Source organism: Hakea prostrata, chromosome 6 (genome assembly GCF_041222555.1).
Source record: "Hakea prostrata isolate BN-2017 chromosome 6, UWA_Hpros_2, whole genome shotgun sequence".
NCBI classification, from domain to species: Eukaryota; Viridiplantae; Streptophyta; class Magnoliopsida; order Proteales; family Proteaceae; genus Hakea; species Hakea prostrata.
Genome location: NC_142605.1, coordinates 39,449,960 through 39,463,243, shown reverse-complemented (window position 1 = coordinate 39,463,243; position 13,284 = coordinate 39,449,960). Strand labels below are relative to the sequence as shown.

The following is a 13,284-nucleotide window of genomic DNA, read 5'->3' as shown; positions in this document are numbered from 1 at the left end:
ACCAATAATTTTTCGCCATACATATTGTGTGGGTGCTTATAAAACCAATTGGAGGTCCCACCTATGAATTATTTGATTATATTAAATAATAGACCTACATACATTTTGTGGGGCCACACATATTTGACAAAAATATATAAATTATTGATAATGATTTTTTTTCCAACAAGATATAAGTAAATTAAAGCATGAGTAAAAAAAAAATACACATGACTTCAACCCTAGAAAGTCTAATGCAAATCAAAAAATTTGTTATGTAAGAGATGCAAATCAATGGTAATTAGTTAATTTACTAACTGTAGGCATTTTATTTATAGTATAAAATCAAATAACAAAAATTACAGAAAAAAACTAAAAAAACAAAGAATATAAAATAAAATAAAGAATAAAATAAAATGAAAAAAATAAAAAGAGAAACAATAAATAAATTAAGAAATATAAAAAGTAACTGTGGAGAAGAATAAATAGGAAGAAAAGAGGATAGAGATTATGAAAGATGGCGAGAATAAATAGGGATTGAGGAGTTAGCTTATAATTAAAAATAACATTTTGAGAATAAGAAGAATAAATAAGAAGAAATAAATTGAAGAGAATAAATAAGAAGAAAAGAGGAGAGAGAAGAGAATAAACAGGGACTAAAGAAATAGAAGAATAATAAGAATTAAAGAGTTAGTTTTAGAAATTATATTTTGAATATCTAATAAGTTATATTTTTATTTTTATTCAAACCCAGTTTATAGAAATACGAAAATAAATAAATAAAAATATATAAAAGAGAAGAGAGGGGAGAATAAATAAGGATTGATGAATTAGATTTTAATTATGGATAATATTTATACCTATTATTTTATCTTTAAAATTTGTTATAAGGTCAAATATTTAAATTCTAGGAAGTAAAACCTAAAAAAATTAATATAAAAATTTACAAACAATTAAAAATCCGGGGCCATGGCCCCGCCCCTTAGGGATACTGAGAAGTTGTCACGTGTTCGTTTATCAGAGGAGACGTCCTTCTTTCGTTCCTTTGCAACGGAAATGTCCTTTTTAACTCTTTCTAACGGAGACGCCAAAGAGGAAATTTTCTCCGTCATTGACACAAATAAGATTTCCTGACACCGATCAAACCATTCTCTTGAAAAATTTCTGGAAGGAGCGTCAAGAAAGCATTATCCATAAGGAGTATAAGAAACTATTAACAGATGAGGTAAAATATTAGAGGAAACAAAAATAGAGAAGAGGGGAGAATTGGTGACGGAAGTCTTCCCTGGAGTCCCATCAGTGATAAACTGATAATTAGTGGCGCTAAGTGGAGAGGATTTGTACTCGTTCCGACCTTGTACTAGCATAGCATCTCCATCTCAGATTATATATTCAGATTACCCGTAAAAGCAAAGCATTGATGGATGGTTCTGTTCGATTTCATCGCCGACCTCCAAGATCCAGCGGTTCAATGAACAATAATAATCTTTCCAAGCCAACTATAATTATGATAGCAGCGCCATTTGTGTACTACACTTTAATTGTACGTTCTGACAGTACATTCCAAAAGTCAAAAGTATTGTTGTTCTTCTTCCACTCCAATTTTGTACCTGTTTATTATGGGTGTTTGCTCTTTCGAATCTCGATATAAAAACCGTTCAAAAACACAAAGATTTTCGTGTGGTGAAGTGATTGAGCAAATCGGAGTTGTTGGTTGGTGCTGAGAACTGATCGATGAGAGACGAAGGAGCCATTTACCAGGAGATTCGATATCCTTCCGAAGATTTCGATCGGGCTTGCTTCGTTACGGTGATTGCCCTGTTGAAAGCCACGAAACTAGCAGGGGACGACGACATAGAAGAAGAATCAGGTGAGTAATTAACTGATTCAGCCTCATATATCTCCATTATTCGTTTGAGACACCTGTTTCGTTTTCCTCTTTCCAATGCAACCCAAAAACAAAAGTCAGAACAATGACGGAGGTTTCGATGTTGTTCTCTGATAAATGAAGAAACAGGGTCGTAGATCAAGGCGGATAATTCAGTTTTGAATTTTTAACCTCAACATTGACGACTCAAGAGAGAAAAAAAGAGATGGAGAGAGAGGGTTTTGAAGATCTGCAGGTGCTCGAGGTGGAGGAGTTAACTCAAACGAGACTTCCGCCATGGAATAAGCAGATTACATTACGCGGACTTGTAGCAAGCTTTTTTATCGGTATCCTCTATAGTGTGATGGTAATGAAGCTTAACTTAACGACTGGCCTTGTCCCTAACCTCAATGTCTCTGCTGCTCTTCTTGCCTTTATATTCATCCGTACCTGGACGAAACTGCTTCAGAAAACTGGAATTGTCTCCACGCCTTTCACAAGGCAGGAGAACACCGTCATCCAAACATGCGCCGTAGCGTGTTACAGCATTGCTGTAGGAGGTTGGAGACATTAAATTATTTATCTTGATTTCCGTTTTACTGAAATTTTCTTCGGGCATGATTGAACACGGTTTTTTTAATCTATTCTCCGATTCTACTTTGGATTGTAATGCGCTCAGGTGGATTTGGGTCGTACTTGTTGGGTTTGAACAAGAAGACATATGAACAAGCTGGCGTTGATACACAAGGAAATACTCCGGGAAGCTACAAGGAACCGGGGATTGGTTGGATGACTGGTTTTCTATTCGTAACAAGCTTTGTGGGACTCTTGGCTTTGGTTCCACTTAGAAAGGTTAGATCTTTCTCTACTCTGCTTCCTGTTTCCCTTTCTCTCCTTTCTCGATTATTATGAGCTGTTATGCAGCCTTACCAACTATTTTTGAATGTTCGGAGATAATTAAGCATAAATTCCCAGTCCTACTTCTGTGTTCTTTCAACAAAACTGATGTTTTCTTTGCTTAACTATACTTGTTAATTTTGCTCTCTACAATCAGGTTTGCATAGGATCAGTGAGTGCTGAGTCTGCTGACTGATTGATGACCAATAAACTTATGTTTACTTTTACAGATCATGATAATAGATTACAAGTTGACTTATCCAAGTGGCACAGCTACTGCTGTTCTCATTAATGGGTTCCATACTCCTCAGGGAGATGAGATGGCAAAGTACTTTCCTGCTTTTCTCTTCTCTAAAAGTTGAATTCCTATACACATTTGGTGTTTAAGGAATAGTTCTTCCTTTGCACAGGAAGCAGGTTCATGGGTTCGCAAAGTTCTTTTCAATCAGCTTTGTCTGGAGTTTCTTCCAGTGGTTCTATTCTGGAGGACAGCTCTGTGGATTCTCACAGTTCCCTACTTTTGGGTTGAAAGCTTGGAAACAAACGTTGGTCATCCTTTAGTTTCTACCTCATTGGATTTTAGGGAGCTTTATCTTTACATTGTTGTTCAGTTTTGTTTGTTGTCATTTTTGCAGGTTCTTCTTTGATTTCAGCATGACCTACATTGGAGCAGGGATGATCTGTTCCCATCTGGTGAACTTGTCTTTGCTTCTAGGTGCTCTCATCTCATGGGGAATTATGTGGCCACTGATAAGTGGGCTTAAAGGAGATTGGTTCCCTGGAAATATACCAGAGAGCAGCATGAAGAGCTTGAATGGTTACAAGGTCAGTTAATTGGAGCTCTTTCCTAATGTGAGAATATCTACATCTTCTAATTTAATGGTCATTGTTGGTTTAATAATGAAATAATTGTCTTCTGATTGCTCAAGTTTGGGCCAGGTCTTCATTTCCATTGCTCTCATCCTAGGGGATGGGCTCTACAATTTTCTCAAGATTTTCTTTTTCACCACCAGAAGTATCTTTACTGGATTGAACAATAGGAAACTTAAAACAGGTATGGACAGTACTGTATAGACCTAGATGTTTCAATTCACATTTACACCTAAAATTCCCAAGGCATCATTTACAATGTCTGTAACTAAAAAACATGTATTTGATGCAGATCACAATAATCAGACCTTTGATGATTCTCAAAGAAATGAATTGTTCACGAGAGAGCGCATTCCATTGTGGCTCGCAGGCACAGGATATGCTGCCTTCTCCATCATTTCAATCATAGTGATTCCACTAATGTTCCCTGAGATGAAGTGGTACTTTGTGGTGGTAGCCTATATTCTTGCTCCATCTTTGGGATTCTGCAATGCTTATGGTGCTGGTCTCACTGATATGAACATGGCTTACAACTATGGGAAAGTAGCTCTTTTTGTGCTTGCAGCCTTGGCTGGGAAAGACAATGGTGTAGTTGCTGGGCTTATTGGATGTGGCCTAATCAAATCAATTGTCTCCATTTCCTCTGATCTGATGCATGATTTCAAAACTAGTCATCTCACTCTTACATCCCCTCGCTCGATGCTTCTGAGTCAGGCTATTGGAACAGCCATGGGCTGTGTGGTAGCTCCTCTAACTTTCTTTCTCTTCTACAAGGCCTTTGATGTGGGCAACCCAAATGGTGAGTTCAAGGCTCCGTATGCTATAATCTACCGAAATATGGCAATTCTCGGTGTCCAGGGTTTTTCTGCTTTGCCTCACCATTGCTTACAGCTCTGTTATGGCTTTTTCGCGTTTGCGGTTGGGGCTAACTTGCTGAGGGATCTTTCCCCACCGTACATCGGAAAATGGGTTCCTCTACCAATGGCCATGGCAGTGCCCTTCCTCGTTGGTGCCTACTTTGCCATTGATATGTGCGTCGGGAGCTTGGTCGTATTCATTTGGAACAAGATTGACAGCAGGAAGGCTGCTCTAATGGTTCCTGCAGTTGCTTCTGGTTTAATCTGTGGGGATGGGATGTGGCTTCTGCCCTCATCCGTCCTAGCATTGCTTAAGGTTACTCCTCCTATCTGCATGCAATTTGTTTCTGCATAGGTATGAGACATAACCCCACTCAAAGAAGAGAAGGTGAATGAAGATAAATAGATAGAGGAACAATAACAAGATTAAAGAACTATTGACGACACAAGATATCTGATATGAAATAAATTAAGTAGAGTGGAATTGGTGGTAAAAATTTTAAGATAGGGCAGGAAGGAAGGTTTCTTGCCAAGTCATACTTGGCCACTTAAATATTGACTCTCCAAGTAGTTTTCTGGGCATGTTCATGAAGGCAAAGGTTGGTTTATGAAGTCCTGAGAGATGGTGTTGCGGTATGTTGCAACAATAGCAGAATTTTCAGCTGTCTTCAAGAGTATGCACAACACATTAATTTAGTAGCTATATTTGTGTTTTTATGTGAGAATGTATATAAAAGGAGTGGAGATAGAAGTTGAAGATCAAATTATAGGTTTCAGTCACGCTTTGACATCTAGGACACAGTGGGAGTGCATTTGTATTACTGTATACGAGAAATTAGGAGTCCAGTTTGGTTTTCTTTCTAAAGCTTCTTAATCTGCAGTATCGTTGTGATCACAATGAAAATAAATTCTAGCTGATATCTGATTTGAATCATTCCTCTGTTTCCCTGGTGTCAAACAGACAACTAAAGCACTTGCTTGAAGCAGCGGCATTCTGGGCTTGGAAAATGAATTAATACATGAGATTATTTTTCGTGGAAGGTAAAAGACTAGTAAAAGCAAACCAATTTTATAAATTATGGTTGACTTTTTTTTTTTTTGGTAGAATAAATTATGGTTGACCGTAGTATGTTTGTTGGTGAACCAGAGAAGTGTGAAAAACTCATTTCCGAGTTCTAAAATTCTGAATTTTCTGGTGGAATCGTGACTTTTGTGAATCGTCTATCTTTCTAGGTTTCCAAAGAATAGGGCCCGCAGTTGTCCAGCTAAGCAAACGCAAAGGGAACCACATCAATTAGAGAGAGATTTTTTGGATTTCTTATCTTCTTCTCTTCGTTATTCCTCTTTGTTCGAGTGTTCCACTGACATTACGAGAGAGAACGAACATGGCGACCACGCTGGGGCTTCTAAACCTCCCTTGTCTATCTCGCAAATCGATAATTCAAACTCAGCTTAGACTCCCATGTCTCTCCCGTCTTCCGGAATCGCATGTACGGGGACAATCACAGCAGAAACCAGAATGTTTCGAACAGCAGTTCTCACATTTCGTCCACCGCCTGAAATCAACTTCTCTGCCACTCACAGCTTTCGCATTGCCCTTCATGGCAGATTCAAAGGCAACTCTACTTTAGAGAGCTTTGCTCAATCCCACATTCTGCAATTCAGTTGTTGATGATTCTGATTTCTTTTTTCGTTTTTTCTTATTTTATTTGTTTAATCCATCTACCAAGCAGGATGCGCTTGCAGTTGGTGGGGAATTTGGTATATTGGAGGGTCGAACCTTTGCGCTTATACACCCGGTAGTAATGGCAGGATTGTTCTTGTACACGCTGTGGGCTGGGTATCTTGGTTGGCAATGGCGTCGCGTTAGGACAATCCAGGATGAGATAAATGAGCTCAAAAAGCAGGTTAAGCCTGCCCCGCCGGTTACCGTACCGGATGGGGCTGGTTCATCGGCTGAAGCTATGGCGTCGGTTTCATCTTCGCCTGTGGAGACGAAAATCAAAGAACTCACCGAGGTGTTGTAACGAAGGACATACAGCGTTTAGTTTAGTTAATTTAAGATGCTTTACATGATTACAGTAATCACACATTCATGAAACTGCATAACTAAGGTTGATTAATGACAATTTTTCGAAATTCAGGAGAGGAAGGAGTTGTTGAAGGGTTCCTACAGGGATCGACACTTCAATGCAGGTTCTCTACTTCTGGGGTTTGGTGTATTCGAAGCAGTCGGTGGATGCATCAATACCTGGTTTCGAACAGGGAAGCTATTTCCAGGACCCCATTTATTTGCAGGAGCAGGTAATGACTAAAAACTCAAACAATTCAAGTTCACCATGTAAAATGTTAATTATACGAGAATGATCATCATACATGGATACTGGTATGAAAAATTGAATGTCTTGTGCATTGAAGGGGCTATGGTCAGATCAATAATCCCCTTAATCTGATGGCCTAAAGAGTGAAATAACCCGGGGCTGAAACCATAAAAAAAAAACAGTGAAAGGACCTCAATGCATCCATTCCATAGTTATTTGCTCTTGCATAACTTGGAATTGAAAACTCATTTTATAATATGAAAAGCTTATTGCTATGTGTTTGCTATGCAAATAATGCAATGCTGGAAATGCATTCTCAGAATATAGAATTGCTTACGCTTGTCTAGGCTAATATGCAGAACAGGCTAGCCAATGCAATTCCATAATGAATCTTTAAAATCCATTAAAAAGAGTTCATACAAGCCACTTTCTTGTTGTGGCTCTGAATACATGTTTGATCTCGACATAAAATGTGTGAATTCCAAGAATAAATACATAACACAGACAAGGTGCCACTTCTGTTTGATGAGCTTTCCAATTTCATTCAAGTTCTCTTTAGAAGGGGATGACACAGACGAAATTCTCATTGCTATTGTTTGCATGGCTGCTCTGGTACAGGAATCACAGTGTTATGGGCACTTGCAGCTGCTCTTGTTCCTCAAATGCAGAAGGGAAGCGAGACAGCAAGGAATCTCCATATTGCGTTGAATGGTTTGAATGTTCTACTCTTCATCTGGCAAATCCCAACAGGAATTGATATCGTCTTTAAAGTGTTTGAGTTCACAAAATGGCCTTGAGTTTTATCAAGCTTGTTTGCTGATAACTGGTTCATCTTCCTCTTCTTCTGGAACAACAGTTCTCTACCCAAACCAGACTTATCTACCACTAGTATAAGATAAATAGACAGCAGACATTCTCCCCGAGCAGTATGATGGCTACAGGATGTCTCACGATGTAAACAATTACCAGTTCCTGAACTTGATTTATGTCATGTTTGTAAATTTGTCTGGCACTCGGTTCTTAAATTTAGTTCTTCATGAGCGATTATTTGGTTCGTCACTATATGGTGAATCTTGGCCTTCTCAAGTCTGTTGCACCCACAGGATGTGATGCACCATTCAGGGCGTCAGTGGCACATCTTGTGAATTTTGCCTTCTCTAGTCCGGTTCTGCTCCTAGCCTTCATTAAATCGCAGTATCTCAAAGCATAGTTTGGTAAAAATCCCTTTTTTTTGTGCGTGTGTTACATATGGTGTCTTCAGCGGCTGAGATTTAAACACTAAAGGCACCACCACCTCAATGGCACTAGCCTAGTAAGATCCACCCACAAGAAGAGATAAGTGCTTCACAAAGGATCGTGCTTCAGTGTGTCTGATGTGGTGGTGTTTGTGGTGCTTACCGTTAGATGTATATCACGTGAATTTCATTAGAACTCAGCAGCTCAAAATACCATGTGCAAATTTAGACAACCTCAATGAAATAAAACTAGTTTTTATTTAAAATAAATCGAACCATATTTTGAGTGGTTAAGATTAAATAAAATTCACATGGTGTACATCCAAATCCAACTGTGGGTATTAGAGTCACCACCACGTCAATTCACCATCCAAGTAAGGTCCTGACGCCAGACGGAGGGTAGTATTGAACTCGTAGAGAGAAGATTAGGGTCTAACGATGCTGACCCAAGAATCCTAATCACATTTGTCATTTTAAGTCTAGGCCCATTTTAACATTGGAAGGCTTTGACATGGGTTGGGCGCGGCTGGGCCTAAACTAAAATATGCTGCCGAGGGCCGTCACTCTCTTTCTCACACAATCTTTATCTCGAGAGATTCTCAAGTTACGCAAAAGCCAATAAGGTACTCTCTACATTGTAGAAAAGGATGTTGCATGGGAATATAACATATATTTTTTTATTTATGATGAAAGAAGAAGAATTCATTAAAAAAAATGTCGCATGTTTAGATGTTATTATAGCTAAATTAACAAACCAAAGTTGGAGCATTGGGAATGTCGTGAAAGGCCATTATAGGCCACTTGGATTGTTACACTGGGGCGGGCCTGACCTACAGTGAAAGGCAGATGTTTTGGACCAAGCCCAAACCTGATGAATTGGGCTTCTTCTGATAATAGTGGGCTAACGAAGCCCACACGGAATTGCGGGAAATCGCCAACTTCTGGACGGGAGAGATCTAGAAACGAATACCACGCAAGTCGGAGTCAGAGAGATCCACGAGATCTTCGCCCAGAGTTGGCTCAACAGATTCCTCCTCGTGTCCGCCGTATTTATAGGTAGATTTTGGTGATGCTTCTGCTTGACTTCGAAATATTTAGAATCTCAAGAGGTGAAGAAAGGGTTGGTGAAAGCGGTAAGTTCTCAGATTCAACATTAAAACTGTTTCCTTTTACCCTGCAACTTTTGATCGAGAGTGGATGTTTCCACCCCAAATTCGTTTTTCTATCATCGTCCCTTTTCTTTTCTTTTTTCCTGTTGTTAATCTGCATTAAGATATCGATGGTTCTCATCTGCTCTTAAAATTTCGGGTCTTTTTGATGTTTGTGTGAAACGACAGCGAGCATGGCTTCAGATCGTAAAGCTTATTTGTTTGAGGAAGTCGCCCAGCACAGTCAAATAAAGGATTGCTGGCTTATAATCTCTGGAAAGGTTCGTATGTTTTGATTCGTTTTCCTCTGGCTTTTCAGATAAAGAATATCAGCAGTGAGGCTCCAGCTTCCAATTTCCTTTCTTGCTCATATCATTCTTCCGTATCATTCAAATTATCTTTTCGTGTATATATTATCAATAGCGCACTGTATTTGCTTTTTAATTGGCTAGGGTCTTATTCTCACAATTTATTATGTGATAGATGATCTCAATTATAAATAAATATCTTCTACACTATAAAATCAGGTATACCAAGTAGTTAAAAAATGTTCAATTTCATCTCACTAATGGTGATCAGTATGCTAGTATGTGATTTTGTTACTTTTCTCTACATGAAAACTCCATTTGATTTTTGATATTTTTGTTTTCCAAAGTATTGGAAATTAGAGTAGGTTATTACCAATAATGCATAATGTTGCACTCTTCTTTCTCTCTAGCATCCGCGCAGTTGCACATACAGAGTCGTAGCATCAGTCAGTACTTCTATTTTCATCATGTTGTTAGAGCCTACAGTATTTTCTGTATTGTCTGAAGCAAATGCCTCCCTTTTCTTTTTCTTCTCCTTTTTTTATTTTTTTATTTTTGTAAACCAATCGTCAAATGCATCAGCCTTTTTCAATCTTCGGTTTATCTGTATTATGTCATTTTTCAGTGGCCGAACTTTGAAATTTATTGGTGATCACTTATCTTAAAAAATTACTTGGTAAAGTTTTTCCGATTATATAAGTACAGGCTCAGCTAAATCCAACAGAAGTCCTTTTCTTTATTTCTTTCTCTCATATTCTAGATCATGCCATACCCTAGATATGGAATTATGGGTAGTCAAGTGGAAGAATAAGACTCGTGTAGTCCTGTTGCCAGCCTCAAAAGTTGAATAAAAACTCTTTGCCAATGATGTTTTGAGCTCTGATTGGACTGCCTTCATGGTAGGCCCATTAGACTTAATCTGCTGAAGCTGTGATGGTTTTTACTTTTCAACTATAGACATTGTTCAAGATATTGTTTAACCTGGCCCTTGTGTATTTGTAATTAACTGCAAATTTTGATTGTTATAGAACCAAATGGGGGAAGAGATTTATGTGGTTGATTTCCAAGTATTTTAGGATCACATTTGCAATTTTGGTGGATGGCTTCTGGATGGAGAATATGACACTTGGAAATAAGCTAAAATTCAACCATGCTTACACAACTGAGAACTCTATCAGAGGGGCAATTATATTAACTAATAATAAGAGCAAGAAATTTTCAAATTTGGATAAATAACACTGGAATATTTTTTATGTTTAAGTCTTCCTGCCCGAAAAGCTCCCTTTGAACTTGGTGCCAGCATGCTGCTTCTTATGTGAAGGTATGCACATCCTGTGTGACAGATTGTGTGGTTTGACTTCTAAGATTCTTCCCTCCACTGTTTGAGTCCAAAGCTGTTCATCCTTAGGATGAAGAAATTTATCACTTGCAAGGTATTCATGCATTCAAGAAATTTCAACCATTGAACTCTGAGGCATTTACAGTGCTTTTCTTTCTGCCTTAGATTCTTGTGACACTCTTCATTGTTTAGACCTCCTTAAAACTGCATCTATGTAGTTACTTTCATAGTTCCCTAATTTGATGATCAAGCTAATGCTCTATAAAGCTTCTCCGACTGCCTTGTACTACTGTGAATATTGGCATTGTATTCACCATTCATCCTCCACCCTTCCTCACCAAAGATATAGGATCTGTAGCTGCATAATTGCTTGAAGGTTTTTTCTCTAGAGCATTTGGCTTCTGTTATCATTTATCAGAAACAGTGGTTTCTTGGATTGTGTTGTTCCTTGAGTCAAGACATACTTAGAAATTCTTTTCCTGCATGTTTTAGCTATCCTTGGTTTTGGGAATTAGAGTCGACTGGAATGTAACTGCAGTGTTAGTTGGATTGAATCTCCTAGGAGCATGTCAAAACCAATCAGTTCCATGACACTAGTGAAAAATCTATTGTGGCCCTTTCTCAAATTTGGAGAGGCAACCTATATCAGATTGTCATACCATAGCCCTTGGAAGTTCAACACTTGGTATGGTTTTCAGAACCATTGGTAAGATGGTTTCTTTTTTCCAGAATAACCAGAGGAGCATCATCTGTCAAACAACTAGTGCATTGTCGTTGAGTAAAGGCGTAATGGGAGTAAGCTAGTACAAGCCCAGCCGTCAGCCATCATACTTTTATGTGCTGTTTGAGTTTTCAATTTATTGGTGCAGGCTGATTGGCCTGTCAGTTTTCTTTTAGGTCGAGGTTGTAGATGCACTATTTTTAAGCCAACCTTGTTCCGGTACATTTTCATACATTGGGTCCTAGATGGCATATTTACTGTGTGTATCAGTGTATTATATAGTATGTGCATTACATGTTGTGGTACATTAGCTGTGTCACTGAAGAGCATAAAGTCCAATATGCTGCACTTAGTTTATTGATAATAGAAAGTCACTTGAGGTGGTTGGCTGTGTACAGTGGAATCCCTTTGTATGTACTTGTACGGAAGAATGATGTTGATTCAGATTCGATGAGTTAAAACAGCCAGGTGTAAGCATAAGATGATTTCTGTGGCTGATCCTCATTTACTGGTGAGACCTTATGCAAGACTGGGAACAAGTATTGGCTTTGTTTAGTTAATTCACTGAGTGGGGATAAGGTTGAGATGTCGTTGTTTGTTGTTGGTTGGTTGCGCTTTTTTTCTTTCTTTTATGAACTTGTCTTTTTACAGCTTTAGGAGTTGCTCATAGACTGAGAGAGTTTGTAAATGATAACTGATACTGTGAAAAGTTTGGATCCCTTAAGTGGAGAGTTGCATGGCCTTACCATTTTTTTTCTTAATGAAAACGGGCTCCCCACCGCATGGGAGAACATTTGCCGATGTCTTAACCTGTGCTTTCTTTTCTCCTGCATTTTCTTGTAGAAATGAAAATTTCTTAATGACGTATCATTGCAGGTGTATGATGTTACTTCATTTATGGATGATCATCCTGGAGGCAGTGAGGTCCTGCTATCTTCCACAGGTAAGGATTACAATCTTAATGCTACTCTGCTGATGAGCATCTCAAATTCTCAATGATATATTGAAACGTGCTCATGGATTCCCGTATACTTGCAGGGAAGGATGCTACAAATGATTTCGAAGATGTTGGCCACAGTGACACTGCCAGAGAGATGATGGAACAATATATTATCGGTGAGATAGACTCATCAACTGTTCCTAAGAAATCTGGATATCTTCCACCTCAGGAAGCAGCTTATTACAATCGTGATAAAACACCAGAATTTGTGATCAAGATATTACAGTTCCTGGTACCTCTGCTGATCTTGGGCTTAGCTTTTGCCGTCCGATACTACACAAAGAGAGACTAACCGAATCATTCTTGCTTCCTTTAGTCTCGCAGAAAAAACTCATTGGTTTCTTCTACATGACTAGATCTTGTACTCAGTGAAGAGAAACTGAAACTGCTTTCTGTTTGGTTTAATACAGTCGTTGCCCTGATGAGTGAGACGACCAGCGTATGCAGAAAATTTTGCACGATTGGCCGTCATGGATGTGTGATTTTCTGTAAAGTTCTAGTACGAATGAAATGCCTCAGTTTGTGGAGGCCTAATTTACTCCAGTGGGCACTCTATATTCTTTTTTTCGTGAAGGAAATAATTGCTAGTATAGCATTTTCCTTGTTTCGCTTTCCTAATAAAGATTGGACTTTGGATGGCTAAGATAAAAAATAGCAGAAATTTGACAAGCCATTCACTCCTCCAATCGTGGAAATGCCATAGCCAGCAATGAAAAAAAATTAAGAATCACCAGTCCAAACT

The 13,284-nt window shown here is 38.5% G+C and overlaps 3 protein-coding genes across 5 annotated transcripts; all 3 read left to right on the top strand.

Moving 5' to 3' along the window:
- Positions 1 to 1,070: 1,070 nt before the first annotated feature.
- Positions 1,071 to 5,792, top strand: YSL3 (YELLOW STRIPE like 3). 3 transcript variants are annotated; one of them, XR_016173879.1, is made up of 10 exons: positions 1,071 to 1,849; positions 1,991 to 2,406; positions 2,526 to 2,698; positions 2,974 to 3,071; positions 3,154 to 3,288; positions 3,379 to 3,568; positions 3,683 to 3,797; positions 3,906 to 4,786; positions 5,432 to 5,511; positions 5,704 to 5,792. XR_016173879.1 is itself a non-coding variant. In XM_089157827.1 (8 exons), exons 2-8 carry the CDS (start codon positions 2,073 to 2,075, stop codon positions 4,823 to 4,825), a joined length of 1,965 nt encoding a protein of 654 aa, XP_089013953.1. In that variant the 5' UTR covers positions 1,073 to 1,849; positions 1,997 to 2,072; the 3' UTR covers positions 4,826 to 5,424. The 3 variants fall into 3 exon arrangements, 2 of the variants coding, with proteins under 2 accessions (XP_089013953.1, XP_089013952.1); XM_089157827.1 differs by lacking the exons at positions 5,432 to 5,511; positions 5,704 to 5,792 and having other exon boundaries at positions 1,073 to 1,849; positions 1,997 to 2,406; positions 3,906 to 5,424; XM_089157826.1 differs by lacking the exons at positions 5,432 to 5,511; positions 5,704 to 5,792 and having other exon boundaries at positions 1,073 to 1,849; positions 3,906 to 5,424.
- A 48-nt stretch (positions 5,793 to 5,840) lies between these two features.
- Positions 5,841 to 7,933, top strand: LOC149014029 (plant/protein). Its single transcript, XM_089157836.1, has 4 exons — positions 5,841 to 6,086; positions 6,204 to 6,488; positions 6,615 to 6,774; positions 7,410 to 7,933. Exons 1-4 carry the CDS (start codon positions 5,856 to 5,858, stop codon positions 7,586 to 7,588), a joined length of 855 nt encoding a protein of 284 aa, XP_089013962.1. The 5' UTR covers positions 5,841 to 5,855; the 3' UTR covers positions 7,589 to 7,933.
- Positions 7,934 to 9,009: 1,076 nt separating this feature from the next.
- LOC149014028 (cytochrome b5-like) lies at positions 9,010 to 12,838 on the top strand. Its single transcript, XM_089157837.1, has 4 exons — positions 9,010 to 9,159; positions 9,364 to 9,455; positions 12,419 to 12,485; positions 12,581 to 12,838. Exons 1-4 carry the CDS (start codon positions 9,096 to 9,098, stop codon positions 12,832 to 12,834), a joined length of 477 nt encoding a protein of 158 aa, XP_089013963.1. The 5' UTR covers positions 9,010 to 9,095; the 3' UTR covers positions 12,835 to 12,838.
- Positions 12,839 to 13,284: the final 446 nt, after the last annotated feature.

Coding starts and splice junctions, on each gene's coding strand:
- YSL3 (XM_089157827.1), top strand. CDS start 2,073: ATGGAGAGAGAGGGTTTTGAAGATCTGCAGGTGCTCGAGGTGGAGGAG. Junction 2,699..2,973: donor CTTTGGTTCCACTTAGAAAG/GTTAGATCTTTC, acceptor TTACTTTTACAG/ATCATGATAATAGATTACAA. Junction 3,072..3,153: donor CAGGGAGATGAGATGGCAAA/GTACTTTCCTGC, acceptor TCCTTTGCACAG/GAAGCAGGTTCATGGGTTCG.
- LOC149014029 (XM_089157836.1), top strand. CDS start 5,856: ATGGCGACCACGCTGGGGCTTCTAAACCTCCCTTGTCTATCTCGCAAA. Junction 6,489..6,614: donor AAATCAAAGAACTCACCGAG/GTGTTGTAACGA, acceptor TTCGAAATTCAG/GAGAGGAAGGAGTTGTTGAA. Junction 6,775..7,409: donor CCATTTATTTGCAGGAGCAG/GTAATGACTAAA, acceptor GCTCTGGTACAG/GAATCACAGTGTTATGGGCA.
- LOC149014028 (XM_089157837.1), top strand. CDS start 9,096: ATGCTTCTGCTTGACTTCGAAATATTTAGAATCTCAAGAGGTGAAGAA. Junction 9,456..12,418: donor GGCTTATAATCTCTGGAAAG/GTTCGTATGTTT, acceptor GTATCATTGCAG/GTGTATGATGTTACTTCATT. Junction 12,486..12,580: donor GGTCCTGCTATCTTCCACAG/GTAAGGATTACA, acceptor GTATACTTGCAG/GGAAGGATGCTACAAATGAT.